Source organism: Rhinichthys klamathensis, unplaced genomic scaffold (genome assembly GCF_029890125.1).
Source record: "Rhinichthys klamathensis goyatoka isolate OS25496 unplaced genomic scaffold, OSU_Roscu_1.1 h1tg000530l_1, whole genome shotgun sequence".
Classification (NCBI taxonomy): Eukaryota; Metazoa; Chordata; class Actinopteri; order Cypriniformes; family Leuciscidae; genus Rhinichthys; species Rhinichthys klamathensis.
In genome coordinates, this window is record NW_026607006.1 from 204,582 (window position 1) to 222,245 (window position 17,664).

At 42.9% G+C, this 17,664-nt stretch overlaps 1 protein-coding gene across 1 annotated transcript; it reads left to right on the top strand.

The window, feature by feature from the left end:
* The first annotated feature begins 10,430 nt into the window (after window positions 1–10,430).
* On the top strand, window positions 10,431–12,465 carry LOC130073229 (gastrula zinc finger protein XlCGF8.2DB-like). Its single transcript, XM_056238698.1, has 2 exons — window positions 10,431–10,549; window positions 11,557–12,465. The coding sequence occupies exons 1-2, from the start codon at window positions 10,465–10,467 to the stop codon at window positions 12,435–12,437; spliced, it is 966 nt and encodes a 321-aa protein (XP_056094673.1). The 5' UTR covers window positions 10,431–10,464; the 3' UTR covers window positions 12,438–12,465.
* Window positions 12,466–17,664: the final 5,199 nt, after the last annotated feature.

Genomic DNA, 17,664 nt, shown 5'->3' on the forward strand with positions numbered 1-17,664 from the left:
CTGTTTAACGTTGTGGTGGGTTGTTTGTTGCTGTGGTCAGCTACGAGACACTGGAAACTGAGATCCCGATCCAACATAAGCTGCTGTCTGACTCCAAATTTATTCTGTGACTGCTATTCTTCTGACTCGCTTTTATAGATACTGTGACGCTACGGCGCTGCGGTGCTATGCAAGTTAGCCTTAAACGGCTCTACGACGTCACCTGATTACGATACCACTAACCGTAACTGCTGGGGATGCTTTCATTGTCCTGGGTTCGACATGGGTTGCCTAGAATGTAACGATGTGCTTAGTGGGACCTTTTGATGCTCATTGCTCTGTCACCACTGTTTATAGTAGTTGTTGATTTAAGCTGTCACTCTGTGTGGTATTGTTTATGTCTGTGTCATGTGAATGTTAATTTCTTTTCTTTTTTTTGTTGGTTTCTTTTTTTTTTGGACTCAAGTGCGCTTTTTGTGGCCTCGTCGATGTACACCAGCACCTGGTCTGTATGTTTCTGACTTTGTTCCAGATGTGGTTATCCAACTGGATTCTCTAGGAGTATCCTGAATATAAGTGGTGCATATATCTGTGAGAATGTTTGTTATGCATGTTTGACTATTCTGAGATAACACTGTGCATTTGGACCCAGCGATTGTGGTTGTGTAACTTTTCTTTTTTTCTTTTTTTATATATATATATATAATTTACTTTGTAAATTGTGTATTGTGGTGCCTGAGTTTTATGTGTTTGTGTGTTCTTCATTGTAGGCCTGGGCGGCAAGGAAAAGAAGGGGCGGCAGCCCTCCTCATCTTGGTGGTGGTGTCTTTGGAGTGCTTGCTGTGCCACACGGAGGTGTTTGACTGAGTGCAGTGTGAGTGCACGTGTGTGTGTGGTTCTCTTTGTTTCTTTTCTCAGGAGAATAGAGAGGCCCCTATGGGTTGAGTGCTTTCGGCTGTCGACCCCCAATATTCCGTCGTCCGGGCTGTTTAACATCGACTATCTTTGACGTTGGTTTTTTTGTGATTGCTTGAATCATTCTATTTAATAAAATTGATTTTACTGTTTGTACCTTTCACCCATGTCTCATGCCTGACTCCAACTGAAACGAACCTGTGAGCCTTGTGCGCTCCCAAGTGTCTAGGGCAATTCCCTGGTAGTGAGCCCCCAGGGTGGCGTAGTTGGTTTAATTATTTAGTGTACCTGTTCTCTGAAAGCCGATCGCCACAAGCTGGCGCAGTCGGCAGGATTCGGTTGTGTGGTCAAAGGTTGAGACAAGGGTGTAAGTTTTTTTTGTTTTTTGGTTTGTTTCTTTTGTAGAACAGTGGTGACCGGTTTGTGAGTATTTTCTTGGCCCCCCATGGTAAGTACATCCTCTGTTGAATTATGGAGGACGAGTTACAAGTAATGAGGGATTTAATAGCCCAATTGAAGGCCGATAATGAGAGACTGTTGCAGGAGCGGCAGCCAGTTGGGTTGCCTGATCCTGGAGCAGCCTCTTCTAGCGTGGTACCACCGGTTATACCACAGTTGGTCGGGACTGGGGTGACGGAGAGACTAGTGTTTATACCACGAGATAGACGCTGTCCTAAGTTTAGTGGTACCGTTGGTGTTCGTATTAACGAGTGGGTAGAAGAAGCCCAAGCATGTATGCGCGTACGTAACCTTTCTCTTGCTGATCAAGCTTTCTTTCTATTTGACCATCTTGAAGGTGAAGCTCGCGAAGAGATAAAGTTTCGGCCAGAAATTGAAAGAAATGATCCTACTAAAATTATTTCAGCGTTGCGTGAAGTGTACGGATGTTCTGAGTCGTACGTTGCTTTACAGGAAGCCTTTTTTTCTCGGAGGCAGCAGGCTGGTGAGACATTGTTAGAGTTTTCCCTAGCCTTGATGAGCCTCCTAGAGAAAGTAAAAGATCGGTCCCCACACCTGTTTGCAAATGCTGACGTTGTTGTACGGGATCAATTCGTTGAGTATGTGTCCGATAATGCTCTTCGTAGGGAGCTCAAGCAGCTTATTCGAAGACAACCCACCATGACGTTGTTAGAGGTTCGGGGGGAGGCAATTCGATGGGAACGAGAGGGAACGCCGGGCGGTGCGAGAGGTCGGAGTCATTCAGTTCCATCATTGGGTGGAATTCAGTTTGGGGTACAAGGGGGGGCTAGCTCAGGTTCGAGTCATGGGAACCCATCGGTTGAGTTGAGGGAGCTACGAGAAATGTTGCAGCATCAACAACAGCAGATAAATCAACTCACGCAAGCCCTCGCCCATAACCAATTACCCCGTTTTCATCGTCAATATCCTCGTTCCGATCAGTTGATTTGTAGGCGTTGTCAGCAACCGGGCCATTTTGCTCGGGAGTGCAATGGGGAACGTCGTCCCCCTTGCCCTCCGTCGAGGCCCCTTGCTGTCCCTTCGGCTGTTGAGTTGAGGTCGTCGCAGGTATTGCCACCTTCGGGAAACTAGTACCCACTGGGCTGCAGAGCCACAGCTCGGTTGGGGGTGCGTTTGGCTCTCAATTCCCATGTAGTAACGAGTCGGTGTCCCGGTTGGTTTCCGCATGTCCACATTCCATTGTTAAGATTGGGGGAGTCCCGGTGTCTTGTTTAATTGATACTGGCTCCATGGTGTCGACGATTACAGAGCGTTGCTTTCAGCAGCAGTTCGAACCATGGGGTCAGGATCACTTGCAATCGTGTCGTTGGCTGCAGCTCCGAGCGGCTAATGGGCTTGACATTCCATATATCGGTTATATGGAAATAGATGTTGAGTTTTGTGGTAGGGTACTTTCTAACTGCGGGGTGCTGGTAGTCCGAAATCCCCCTAGTGGCTGGAGTGCCGACGTTCCCGGCATTTTGGGGATGAATGTACTCAGTCGCTGCTATAGGGAGCTTTTCGGACAGCACGGATCCGCCTTGTTCGAATTACCGTTTGTAACACGTGACCCTAGTATTGTGCAGGCATTTCAAGACTGCCAAAGGGCAACTCGAGTTTCCAACCATGGGGGTGACGTAAGGGTGCGGGGGCGCAAGGTGTGTCGCGTTCCAGGGGGCACCATGAAGCTGGTTGCAGCAACATGTTCGTCGTTGTATGGGGGTAGCACTGTGTTGTTCGAGCCCCCAGAGACTGGTCTTCCTGCGGGCCTGTTGGCCTCTCCCGCCTTGGTACAGGTGGTCGCAGGTACGGTTTATGTGCCTTTGGTCAATGTAGGCACTGCGGATGTGGTGCTTTACCCCACCACTGTCATAGGCGAGTTGAGGGAAGTGTATTTGACAGACTTGCCTGTTGGAGTGGCTGAGGTTCCCTCAGTGGTCGCACAGGTTGCTGCTGGTGGCGTTTCAGGTACTCCCATACTCGACCAAATTGAAGCTGTTGATTTGGGGGGGTTATTGGTCGAGGAACAGTTACAAGTTAAGGCCCTACTTCTAGAATACCAGAATGTGTTTTCAATGCATGAGGGAGATCTGGGTTGTACTAGATTATTGTCCCATGAGATCCCACTAACTGATGACGTTCCCGTCCGACAGCGCTATAGGCGAATTCCACCTTCGGAGTATGAGTTAGTAAAAACTCATATTAACCAGTTGCTGGACTCCCAAATCATCCGAGAGAGTTGTAGCCCTTACGCGTCACCCATCGTGTTAGTTAAAAAAAAGGATGGCAGCCTCCGCATGTGTGTCGACTACCGGCAACTTAACTCTAAGACGCGTAAGGATGCTTTTCCACTGCCAAGGATCGAGGAGACGTTGGATTCGTTGACAGGGGCTCGCTGGTTCTCCACGTTGGACTTAGCCAGCGGGTACAATCAGGTCCCTGTCTCTGAATCCGATCGACCAAAGACCGCTTTTTGTACTCCATTCGGGCTCTTTGAGTGGAATCGCATGCCTTTTGGCCTGTGCAACGCCCCGAGTACATTTCAGCGCTTGATGGAGCGACTTTTTGGGGATCAGAGACATCAAACAGTTTTATTGTATCTTGATGATATAATTGTATTTTCTTCATCAGTGCAGCAACATCTGCAGCGGTTGAGCGTAGTGCTGAGTCGTCTACAGGCTGAGAATTTGAAGGCCAAATTGGACAAGTGTGCGTTCTTTCGTGAAGAAGTTAAATATCTGGGGCATGTTATTTCTGCCCAGGGGGTGGCGACGGACCCGGGTAAGATTGAGGCTGTAGCTCAATGGCCTCGTCCATCCACTGTATCTGAGCTGCGGACCTTTTTGGGCTTTGTGAGCTATTATAGGCGCTTCGTGGAAGGGTTCGCGAAGTTAGCGGCGCCCTTGCATAAATTGGTAGCTGAAGCGACTGGGGGGAAGTCAGGTAAGAAAAATAAGCGAGGAGGTATCGAGGTTTGGCCTGCGCAGTGCGAGGAGGCGTTTGAGAACCTTAAACACCGGCTTACAACAGTACCCGTGTTAGCGTATGCTGATTTTACAAAACCATTTATCGTAGAGGTGGATGCCAGCCATATGGGATTGGGTGCGATACTCTCGCAAGAAGTGGATGGCAAGGTTCGCCCTGTCGCGTATGCGAGCCGTTCTCTTAGGCCTGCTGAACGTAATACAGCCACGTATAGTTCTATGCGATTGGAATTCGTGGCCCTTAAGTGGGCGATGACTGAGAAGTTTCGCGAGTACCTTTTAGGAAACAAGTGTGTAGTACGAACTGATAACAATCCGCTGAGCCATTTGGCCACCGCTAAGCTTGGCGCTACCGAGCAGCGGTGGGCAGCTGAATTAGCGGTGTTCGATTTTGAGATCCAATATCGATCTGGCCGAACCAATCAGAACGCAGATGCGTTGTCCCGCCAGCACTCTGCTACCCAGGAGGGAGGACACGGCTGGTCTCCAGGTTTGGTAGTACCAGAGCTGTTGAGGCGAGCTGCACAGTCGGAACCTATAGGGGTGGTTCAGTCTGGGGCTATTCAGGCCTTGCCTAGCCGCTCCGGTGCAGATATAAGTGCACTGCAGGAGGCGGACCCCGACATCGAGCAGGTGTGGCGTTTATGGCGACAGCAACGCCGTCCAGGGCCTAACGAGCGACGACGGTTGTCCAAGTCCACGTTAACCTTTCTCCAGCAATGGGACCGACTGGTGGAGGAAAAGGGCCTGTTATACCGAAGAGTGTTTCGTCCAGATGGCGGAGAGGAAGTACTGCAGTTAGTGGTGCCAAGAGTTTTGAGATCAGAGGTACTGACACAGCTCCATCAACAGCATGGGCACCAGGGCATTGAACGCACTTTGGAATTGGTGCGACAGCGATGCTACTGGCCAGGCCTGGCCGCTGATGTGGCTCACTGGGTCCAGAGATGCGAGCGGTGTCAGTTGGCCAAGGCGGCTCCCCCGATTGCTCGAAGTTTCATGGGGCACCTTTTGGCTTCTCGGCCTAATGAAATTGTGGCCATGGATTTTACTGTCTTGGAGCCGTCACGTTCAGGGCAAGAGAACGTATTGGTACTAACTGATGTCTTCAGTAAGTTCACTGTGGCTATTCCTACCTTCGACCAGAGGGCAGAAACTGTTGCCCGAGTTCTGGTGGAGGAATGGTTCTTTAAGTTTGGGGTTCCTGGCCGGATTCATTCCGACCAGGGCCGCAACTTTGAGGCCATCTTGATTCAGCAGTTGTGTAGTCTTTACCAAGTGACCAAGTCCCGCAGCACTCCTTACCATCCGGCCGGTAATGGCCAGTGCGAACGATTCAATCGTACTTTACACAACTTGCTACGAACCTTGTATACTGGAAGGAAGAGAGACTGGGCGTCCTGTTTATCACAGGTCTTGTTCTGTTATAATACAACTCCCCATCAAGCCACCGGTGAGAGCCCTTACTTTTTAATGTTCGGACAGGAGCCAAGATTGCCGATAGATTTCTTGCTGGGGAGTGTGCATGAGCCAGCTGCGGGTGGGGTGCATCATTGGGTTGAGGAGCATCAGGCTCGGTTACAAGTGGCATTTGAGGGTGCTCGCGACCGTTTGAAGGTGGCGGCTACTCGGCGTAAAGCGACACATGATCAGCGGGTGCGGGAGTTACCGTTGCAGGAGGGGCGACGGGTATACCTTCGTGATCATTCAGTACGGGGCCGTCACAAGATTCAGGACTTATGGAGTTCGACTATCTACCAAGTCATAAGGGCACCCCGAGAAGCTGGGGGCACTGTTTATACAGTGGCTCCGGTGGAGGATCTGAGTAAGATCCGTCATGTTCACCGGTCATTATTGAAACCTCAGATTTGTAACGAAGTGTCTGGGGAACTATCTGACCTTTTGATAGAGTCACCAGTTAAAATAGTGGCCGAGGAAGAGTTGGAGGATGTCGATTTGGGTTGTGTGGTGCCTGTAGTTCCTCCAGTGGCCCGTGGATGGACTACGGCAGGTACTCTAGTGGGGGGAGTATTGACTGCTGCTGCCCCACCTGATGACACCTTCACCAGTATACCGCTTGAGGAGGGTAGTGGTGGTCAGGATACGAGTCAAGTATCGCTGCCACTGGTTGGACCTCCGACGTCACTTGATGTTACAGTCCCACGTCGAACGGGACGTTTGGGGGCTGGAGAACATTCCAATAGGTATCACCTCCCACGAGGAGTTGGAAGGGTGAACCCTGGGGTGGCTGAGATCCCAATATCAGGGTCCCATGCCATTGTGGCTTTGTTTCGACCATGGCAGTAAGTCCCCTGAGGAGTTTTAGGTATTTGTTTCACCGTCGGGACGACGATGAGAGGTTGAGGGGGTAGACTGTAGCAGTATGCATCTGCGCTACCTATTGACGCCCGGCTGGAGGGTGATCTAACGCTAGTTACGAGGACTTTAAATATGCTTAGTGCACGTCAGCTGTGAGGGCATCACACGTGACGTCATGTCATGGTTGTCATTCCGGTGTGGTGTGCAAGAGCTAGAGAGGTAAGAGCTGCAGGTTAGCGACTCTTTTGCTAATGATTCTTGCGGGACTGGGTGATTATAGACTCATTTGTTGTAGTGGACGGGGGAATTAACCGGTATACACTCGGCTGCGCTCCTAGTGCGAAACTTCCGGTAAAGTGGATGAGTTCGGCGGTGCGTTAAGACGGCGTTTCAGGTATGTTTGCAACCTTCTATATCTAATGTCTCATTCCGACCTCGAGTTCGCCTGGTGAGTTTCCTTTTTTTTCTCTTGTTGTGATTCAGGTGTCTTCCATATACCTGTTTAACGTTGTGGTGGGTTGTTTGTTGCTGTGGTCAGCTACGAGACACTGGAAACTGAGATCCCGATCCAACATAAGCTGCTGTCTGACTCCAAATTTATTCTGTGACTGCTATTCTTCTGACTCGCTTTTATAGATACTGTGACGCTACGGCGCTGCGGTGCTATGCAAGTTAGCCTTAAACGGCTCTACGACGTCACCTGATTACGATACCACTAACCGTAACTGCTGGGGATGCTTTCATTGTCCTGGGTTCGACATGGGTTGCCTAGAATGTAACGATGTGCTTAGTGGGACCTTTTGATGCTCATTGCTCTGTCACCACTGTTTATAGTAGTTGTTGATTTAAGCTGTCACTCTGTGTGGTATTGTTTATGTCTGTGTCATGTGAATGTTAATTTCTTTTCTTTTTTTTGTTGGTTTCTTTTTTTTTTGGACTCAAGTGCGCTTTTTGTGGCCTCGTCGATGTACACCAGCACCTGGTCTGTATGTTTCTGACTTTGTTCCAGATGTGGTTATCCAACTGGATTCTCTAGGAGTATCCTGAATATAAGTGGTGCATATATCTGTGAGAATGTTTGTTATGCATGTTTGACTATTCTGAGATAACACTGTGCATTTGGACCCAGCGATTGTGGTTGTGTAACTTTTCTTTTTTTCTTTTTTTATATATATATATATAATTTACTTTGTAAATTGTGTATTGTGGTGCCTGAGTTTTATGTGTTTGTGTGTTCTTCATTGTAGGCCTGGGCGGCAAGGAAAAGAAGGGGCGGCAGCCCTCCTCATCTTGGTGGTGGTGTCTTTGGAGTGCTTGCTGTGCCACACGGAGGTGTTTGACTGAGTGCAGTGTGAGTGCACGTGTGTGTGTGGTTCTCTTTGTTTCTTTTCTCAGGAGAATAGAGAGGCCCCTATGGGTTGAGTGCTTTCGGCTGTCGACCCCCAATATTCCGTCGTCCGGGCTGTTTAACATCGACTATCTTTGACGTTGGTTTTTTTGTGATTGCTTGAATCATTCTATTTAATAAAATTGATTTTACTGTTTGTACCTTTCACCCATGTCTCATGCCTGACTCCAACTGAAACGAACCTGTGAGCCTTGTGCGCTCCCAAGTGTCTAGGGCAATTCCCTGGTAGTGAGCCCCCAGGGTGGCGTAGTTGGTTTAATTATTTAGTGTACCTGTTCTCTGAAAGCCGATCGCCACATAATGTATTGTACCTGTTGTAATGATTATTTATACAATGATACACCATGTTATAAGGTTGTATATAAGGCATTGTGCATGTATTATAATGCATTAAGAATACCCTTATACAGCATTATAAATACAGGCTTCATAGAAAGTGTTACCATTATTTGTAACCAATTGTACTAACTTCTGTAACACTTTACTTAAAGCCTTTATATGTAGCATTCTAAAAGTTTTTTAATGCATTAATTATGCCTTGTAATGCACCTAATAATGCATTGCATGGTCAATTATAATACATTATAATACTTATATTATGCCTTTACAATGTGTAATGCATTAAAACACATGACAAACAACCAATTTCAGATGTAACAAGGAATCTGCAAATAATTTTATAATGCATTTTAACTTTAGTAACTATTCATGAAAATATATAATGCATTATAATGTACATTATGAATACCTTTATTATGCATTATACATAAAGGCTTCAAGTAGTAATGTTACCTTAACTTCCCTTCTTTTACCTGAAAGGTTTAAAGCCATTAAAGCTGACCACTATGCTATTAAAAATTAATTGGGAACATTATAAATACTTTCCCCAAATCGTGTTGAAGAGTGGAACAGAAACTTCAATGTTTTTCTTTTTTTTCATACTACATCCAAAAGAAATTCAGCGTGTCTGCATCTGATATAAAGGCAGTCATAAGAATCAATGTGAATAATAAGGACAAGCTGTTCAAAAAATGAAACGTCCCTGAATAATGTAGAAAAGAAATGGGAAATGAATGAATCATTTGAAAATAAACGCTTTCAATACACTTAGTCTAAAAAATCTCAGCCTGTTATTTAAAGTTTATTAACTTTTTTAATGATTTTTTTGTTGTTTCTTGTCATTTATTATTGTATTAAAATTTGACATTTACTGTTGTTGTTTTTTCAATACACTTAGTCTAACTCTCAGCCTGTTATTTAAAGTTTAATGATTTTTTAAAAATTATTTTTAATTGTATATTTGTATTACAGTTTGAGATATTATTGCTTTTGCGTCATTGGTAGCTAGAGGACGAATATTGAAAATCCTCATGCCCCCCTCCAATTTTTCTTGGTTGAAGGACTTAATGTTCTTTCTACACCTAGAAAAAAAATTAAACCCTCCATTAGAGACTCTGTTAACTCATTTTATACAATGTGGAACCCTGTCCTTTCATTTGTTCGAACTGTCCCTTCATTGGAGATTTGATTCCCCAATGAATTAAAAATAAAAATATATAGTGTTTGTCTTTCCTTTTCTTTTCTTAGTTTTTGTGTGATATCTGGGATGGGTAGGGTGTTGTTCTGGTTATTTGTATTTTTCCACATTTATATCTATTTGGATCTTTTAAGAATAAACTTTTATTTTGGTTTGTTGGTGTGACGTCATAAGGCTGCGCCACGCTCCAGCATTTGCTGCGGTTCGGCTGAAGAAAGGTTTGTGTCTTACAGCGTTCAAAGTGTTCGATACAAGACATGCAGACTGTTTTATAGCTATATGAGAGCTATGAAATAAGTTATATATCACTGAATGTTGGGTTGTTATGCTTGAAACGAACCGTTAAGCGTTTTGACTAAAGCGCAGTAGTCACGGAGAAACTCAGCCTTTGGGAAATCAAATCAATTGAATTAACGTTAAATACCACGCGAAATGATTCAGTGATTCGAATCACCGCGTCTAACGAACACAAACGTGTAATGAAAACCAACAGCGAATGTTTAAAGTGCAGTCTATAATCTAACGTTACATTTTATAAATGCCAGACAAACAAGCAATAGAATCATAGTTATGATATGTGTGTCTATGTCGATATAATTTGTGCTCTTTAATTCATATAGTATTAGTTTTGAGTTTTTAATTACTTTTTGGCTAATATTTAAGTAAATATTAAATATTTAACTCTCACTCTGACTCTCTTACCAGTACACTGAACTACTGAACTAGAGATGATTGAGACTCAGAGATTTAGTTTGGATTTATTTTTCTTTCTGTTAATTATTCTTATTTTAAACATGACATATTGTCCAAACACAGAAAAACTCCTGGTGAAGCGACTGACTTCCAGTGACACTATTATAAAGATGGCGTTTATTAAAGTGGAAAGTAAGGACATGGAGATTGAAGAAACATTCAGAGTGAAAGAAGAAGAAACTGAGGAACAAACAGGTTGGTTTCATTCTCAAAGCTGAACTCAGTCATTTGATCCATTAAAATGTCCAGCTCTACAGAAATGAGTGATAGTTAGTAGATGAGTGATAGAAATATTTTTTTTTTTAGGGATAGTTTTGAAGTGTCCTATTAAGTGTTATTATTTGACATGGAGTGGTTCCCTCATGTGGACAGACATGTTGATAACACATGATTATCACTCTGCTCCAATTTCCTTACCCACTGATAACAGAAACACTGCTCCACTTTCCTGATTAAATTTGCGTCTAAAGTATTTTAGTATACTTTGTAATATCACAAAAGTTCTGTTCAGAACATATATTAATAGAAAAAATAAGCAATACTAGGAGAATAGTTTCAGCGTGGTTGATTGGAACTCTAGTATGCATTAAACATTTTTACCCCACAACATGCAAAAGACTACGGCAATTAAAATGAATCAGCATTAAAAAGATGAGTATCATTGCTCCGTTTTGCAGTGCAAATTTTGGGATCGGGAAAGGTCCGCGAGCTGATACTCAAGCTCAGAATTTTGGAATTCCTCTCAACATGCCGATCATATCGAACATCTTATATTAAGACTCCATAAGACTCCCATTATAGTAGTGGCCATTTTGTACAGAACAGTATTCATTATTACTACTACTACAAATTTTGTCCAATGCTTCTGAAAATTGTCTCAGATGATCGAAACGTTAACTATGAGTTTTAGTTCTTTCAAAATCAGTTTTTACGCTATTTTATTGATAAATTAGAAAAGCATTGACAATATTTCTGTGTGTGCAATCTCCACGAGATACTGTCTGTAAATGTGTGCGTTATACAATGTAGCAGCACCTTAGTTTAGAACAGTGATCTACTTATCTGTATGATGAACTGTTTAAAACGTGCATTCACCTGGTCATTATGGAGTATGCGTAAATATCTTGTGGTTCGCTCTGAGTTTGCATGTATTTGTGCCATTGAACTGGGCTTAAACTTGTATTTGTCTGTTTTCACCTTAGACCTGATGCCGCTGAAAGAGGAGATTCAAGAACTTGATGATGGAAAGGAAGAGACACTTGATGTCATAACTGTGGAAAACGTTCTTGACTGCTGGCAGACTGAAAAGACTCGCTCACAAGAAACCGCTGAAAAGACGGGGAGTAAACGTTATTTCATCTGCTTTCAGTGTGGAAAGAGTTTCAGCCAACACGAAAACCTTGAAGCTCACATGAAGATTCACAGTGGAGAGAGCGCTTACCCCTGCCAAGAGTGTGGAAAAGGTTTCTCTGGAAAGGGAAGCCTTAAAGTCCACATGAGAAGTCACACTGGTGAGAAACCTTTCATCTGCCCTCAGTGTGGAAGGAGTTTTGCACATCAGGCAACGCTTAATGACCACAAACGAATTCACACTGGAGAAATGCCTTTCACATGTGATCGGTGTGGAAAGAGTTACAGACGTAAAATAACCCTTAATTCCCACATGAGGACTCACTCGAGAGAAAACTGCTTTAAATGTCTTCAATGCGAAGAGAGTTTCACAGACAGCAATCACCTGAAGAGCCATGTAATGACTCACATTGGAGAGAAGCCTTTCATGTGCGATCACTGTGGAAGGACTTGCTCAAGCAAATCAAACCTTGATGTTCACGTGAGACTTCACACTGGAGAGAAGCCTTTCACCTGCCCTCAGTGTGGAAAAGGTTTCAATGAAAAAGGGACCCTTAAAATCCACCTAAGAGTTCACACCGGAGAGAAACCGTTCATATGTTTTCAGTGTGAGATGAGTTTCACGTATCGAAGAGACCTGAAGCGTCATTTGCGAGGTCATCCTGGAAACAGCAGTGTTATGGTTGGTCTACCGATTCCAGAACGTGTCCGAAACAAAACGCCCTTAATCTGAATCTCGGCTCTGGAGGCTTCCTAAAGCTCAGCAAAGCTTGTACACATTGTAATGACAGTAACGATGTCAATTTAAATGTGTGCTTGATGAGAAAACATTGAAAGAACAGAACTAGTTATTCAACCCGAACCTTCATTGCAAAGGTTGACTCGAGCAGGACATTTTTCAGCGATAAGTTTTCACTCAGTTTGTCATCCATTACGTTGTTGCAATTCCACTACATCAGCATTTACAAGTGTTTCTCCATCCAAATCGATGTATATATTTCTAAATAATTGAGGTGCGTATGCCTGTGTGGTGAAGTGTTGAGTCCCACTGAAGTGATGGGTCCCAGCTTAGGACTCAAGCAATCCGATTGGTTCAAAGCACATTTTATGGGTAACCGCATATTAGAGCCTGGTTACAAAATCACTTTATTATAGAAGATGTTTGAACTATGTTATAACGAGTCATTCATGTGTTTTAACTTATGTTTCATATACTAGTATATAACCGAAGCTATAGATTGTGAATTTAAACATTTCTCGTAGCATAGCATACAGCTATCCGATGAGCGTGCTAGCTGAGGTTTACTGCCTTAACAGCAATTCGTAATGCAATTATAAGTATGTCTTTATTTTTATCGTAAACATTGTTGTACAAATTTTGTTATCAAAAGAACCATGTAAAATGTGTTTTTCTTATTAACAGTGTAAACATTTAAATAAATTACAGAATGCTAGCTGTGTTTTGTGGGTACTTAGTTGTAGCGATTGTACGCACGTATAAATATAATTAATTATTATTCATAACAGATTATGATCAATAATTAATAATTGAATTATCTTCAGAATTTACTGTAGCAAAATCAATAATATGATCAGTTTATCAGTTCATCCAATGAACGGAAAGCATAAACAATTATTAATTCTAGGAAATATAATATCTTCTTGGCCAAGAAAGACTAATTCCCAGCTAACAGCTAAATTAAGAAATAAATCAAGGGTCAAAGCATAGGTAACTTAGATCGAAGTTCAAGACAATAAATCGGTGAGCACATATCACAAGTAATGCTTCTCTTTTCAAATACAAACAATACTTTATTGATTATAAGCCTATGGCTAACACACAAAACAAATATCTAACACAAACACACGCACACGCATTCATACAAGTTGAAGAAAGACAAAGAGTGAGGAAGAATGAGTTTTAGGAGTTAGATGGTGAGATTCCCAAGATTCTATGCACTTATAAGACACAACCTGAACGAAGCATCAATAATTAATTTCACCCTTTTATCGTTTCTTAGGCGGGTGATTCAATTTTATATTAAACACCAGTTAAGAGTCTGGAGGCGTTACTTGCTTGTCCTTTGCGTTGCTTTGGGGATTCTCCTTTTTGTCGTAAAGGGGGTTTCCCGGTCCGTTGGTTGGCTGTCTCGTGCCTGGATAGATGTCTTGGGGCGGCCAATCACGTGGTGTGTTGGCGCGGATGAATGAAAGTCTTTGAAGTTGAAAGCTGGTTTTGCAGTTGAAACGTTAAAACGAAACTTTGCAGCAAAACTTAACTTAGAACCGAGACTTTTAACGGAAAAGAAACAAACTAAGAAAAGAAAGGAAAGTGAGACGAGATGGCTTCAATTAAATCTGTTTTAACCCATATCTTGATTTGGGTCATTTGTCTCTGCGTCTACATGGTTACAACCATCGTCGGCTCCACCCGGCGTCGGGCATCACAAGAGCTTAGAGAGCGAGTCCAGAGCTCTTTTCCCGAGAGCGTTCAGAGAGCATCACAAGAGCGAGGATCACAAGAGCCGTTCAGAAGAGAGTTCAGAGAGAGAGCGTTCTGTGTCCGGGTCTAAGATTTTAAACTCAAAATGTTTGTCCCGCCTCCAGGAGGAATTTGGAATTCGGACAATAAGACACTATTATGGTTATTTGAGAAGGGGGTCTTTTCTATCCCCCCCCTTCTCTCATCGCGAATCATGTGTCCTCTGTGGTCTGCTTACTCATCAGCTCGAAACAGAGGATTCAGTTTAGACATAATTTCCATTTTAAGAACATAAACATTTTTACACAGATTTCAATCAAGCCATCTTTTGAATTAAACACATACGAGCATAATGATAGGAAACAACGCACAATTTCACTCACACCCCTAATATTTATAACAAATATGAATTGTATGGCATTTAAGCATATGAGAGACACACACATATATTGTAGAAACAACATATAATCAAAGTCCATCGAGAATTGTCCTGGGAAGAGTTTTATGGATTTTGATATGTAAGAAAGTCCTTATGTGTGTGTGTGTGTGGGTATCCTTATGGTCACATTTGTGCATCCGTGGTGTGTACCACGTGAGGGTTTAGTTTCACAAATGGCTGTCTTCAAGACAAAGGGTATTTTGTATGCAAGTCCACTTTTTCAGCCTTAAGGATATAATTGATGAGGGGAAAACTAGCTCGGGACGCTGAATGGTTCAGTCTGTTTAGTCGCAGGGGTCAGGTGACGTCTTGTTAGACCTCTTGCTTCACCATTTCTGAACAGATCTGTTCTTGCCAAATTATAAAACATTGACAATGTCCTTCCTTTAGTTAAGCAACAAAAGGTCTTCTTGGCTCATAGCCTCAGGGATAATTTGGAATATGCAGCCCCTTGTGTTTGGTTATGTCTGAAAGCTTCAATTGTGTTTGGTCCATCCTCAATGTTGCTACATAGTATAAATATGAATTGGTTGTCTAGCCTTGATTACAGAACAGTGTAATAAAATGACGGAATCACAAATCTTAATGTAATCAATCAAACCCCTTAATTCATATAATAATCTTTTATTTGTATCCTGATTAATGAAAGAAATTGCATTTGCTTTTAGTTATTTGTTATTAAGCAATAAGGCATAATATATTTTTTTTAATTACAAGCATGTCATATGTGTAATAATTCATATATGATTTGTCATAATTCTTAAAACAGAACATCATGCAATAATATAACATTCAATGTATTAAAATTAGTGAACCAAAACTTATAAACATACAATTTTGGTTAAAATACACAATACAATACAAAATTCAACTGAATTATGGGATGTAATAGATTTAATTTTTATTTACACAAAACAAGAAGCAAAATGCACATCATTTTTGGTCATTTATAGAGCTAAAATACACAACACAACACAAAAACGGCGCACGAGTCGTTTCGCGCTTGAAATGGTTTAAAATCAATTTTTTTGTGAGCGCACTTTGGGTGTGTGTGCGAGTCGTCTCGCGCTTGAATGATTCAAACTCATATTGAAATACTCATAAAGGAATCTAAATTTTAATTGTATAACAAGTATCCGATACCTGATCTCAAATAATGTGAATAACAAAGGATTTGACACGCTTGTAAAAATGCTCTTTATTTAAATGAGTGGGTGGCTCTAAAAAGAGCCGTTGTTGCCTTTAAAAAAAGGACATTTGGTTGCTTCAACTTCGGAGTTCCTCCTGCAGATCTTCTCTGAGGTTCAGCAGAAGCTGGTTTCCCTCTGGGCTCAGGTGGACTCCGTCTCTGCATAGATGGGAGAAGCCGATGTTTCTGTGGCGAATGCAGCGCATCTGTCTTCCTGCCAAAAAGCCAGACACCGCCCCGTTGATCCACCGTCGGCTCCGCTCCACGCCGTAGCCAGTCTGACCTCTCCAACTCAGACGGGGCAGAATGTGAGAAAACACAAGCCTGGTTCTTGGGAATATTCTGAAGCATTTGGCCAGGTCACGCTTTATTTCCCGAAGGAAATCCAAGCGATCGTGGCCCTCCCGACACAAACTGTTCCCACCCAGGTGGATAATCAGGATGTATGGAGCTGGAAGCAGCTGCTCCCAGAGTCTACCTCCTCTGCCGTCCCAGGTGATCTCACACTAAAGTCCAAGGTTTTCGTCCAGGCCCTGCTCACAAATGTGAGAATGCAGCCTGCGGATGATTGAACTGCCGACGATCCAAACTCGTGGTGCCATCTGAAAGAAGAGTGAGGGAACTGCGATTTACCGCCAGTATTTATGATGAGTGCTGGACGTTTGATTGGCTGTTGCGGATTCTACAGGCCCCACCCAACAGCACTTCAGAGCAATCAATCAATTATATCGCACAATTATGCCAACTGTTTGCTTATGAAGTAATGTTTATGATTTGTGACAATGTTTACGTTGCATTGTTTATATGGTAATATGGTTTAGACTGATTTTAAGCATTTAAATGACCCTCTTACCATCTTTCAATTTAATTGTTTAACTTAATTTATACAGAATCTTGTATGAAAATGTAAATTTAAAAAGACATAACATAAGAATACATATGTTTTACAACACCCACGGGCAGAAAATAAGAAAAAAGTGTACCTATTCTAAGCTAGGCTCCCAAAAACAGCCCTTTTCCAGAGAACGCGTCATATGACGTAACGACAGGCAAACATTGGCGCTGCTGCTCTGGTTTTCAGTGTGGGTTTACGTAGTCTGAGAGGTGGTAACAGAAAAGAGAGCTTGTCGTTATCCTTATAGTTGAGTAGGTTTGAGTTGTTACAATGGTGAATTCTTGTGTTTGTTTTGGATGCAACAACTCCAACTTGTCTGGCCATCGGGTCCACCGATTTCCAAACAAGGAACACAAAGATTTCCGTGCTTGGATACGTTTCGTCCAGGCAAAGAGAAGAAATTTCTCTGCCTCCTCAGTGACAAGACACACGGTGGTATGTGAAAAACACTTCACACCGGACAGCTACAGCCAAGGAGATCTTATGGAATTTCGCATGGGATTTTGACGAAGAGAGTGGGTTAGGCTGGCAAATGGAGCGGTGCCATCGGTGCATGCAAGTCCACCAGCAAAATCTGGCGGGAGTGAAGAGTCTAACGTTAACGTTACCACTAGCAGAGAATCTGCACGTCGAAAACGGGAGCTTTGCACAGTAAGTCTTATAATACCTTATGCAGAAATTACATGCAGAGCTACATTTCGATGCAACAATTTGTATATGTATTTTTCTTGATGTTATAATGGATTAGTCTTGGCATGACTTTTGCTGACTGTAATGATAATAGCCTTGAGAAGTAAGCACCATGAAGGCACGAAAGCCCCGCCTAGCTGCCGTCAGCTTAAGGCTGGTTCACACGGGACGATTTTAAAATTGTCGGCCGATTTTACAAACCTGAGAGACCCCACACACAGCGATAAAAAATCACGGCAAAATCAACACATCACACACAAACCGA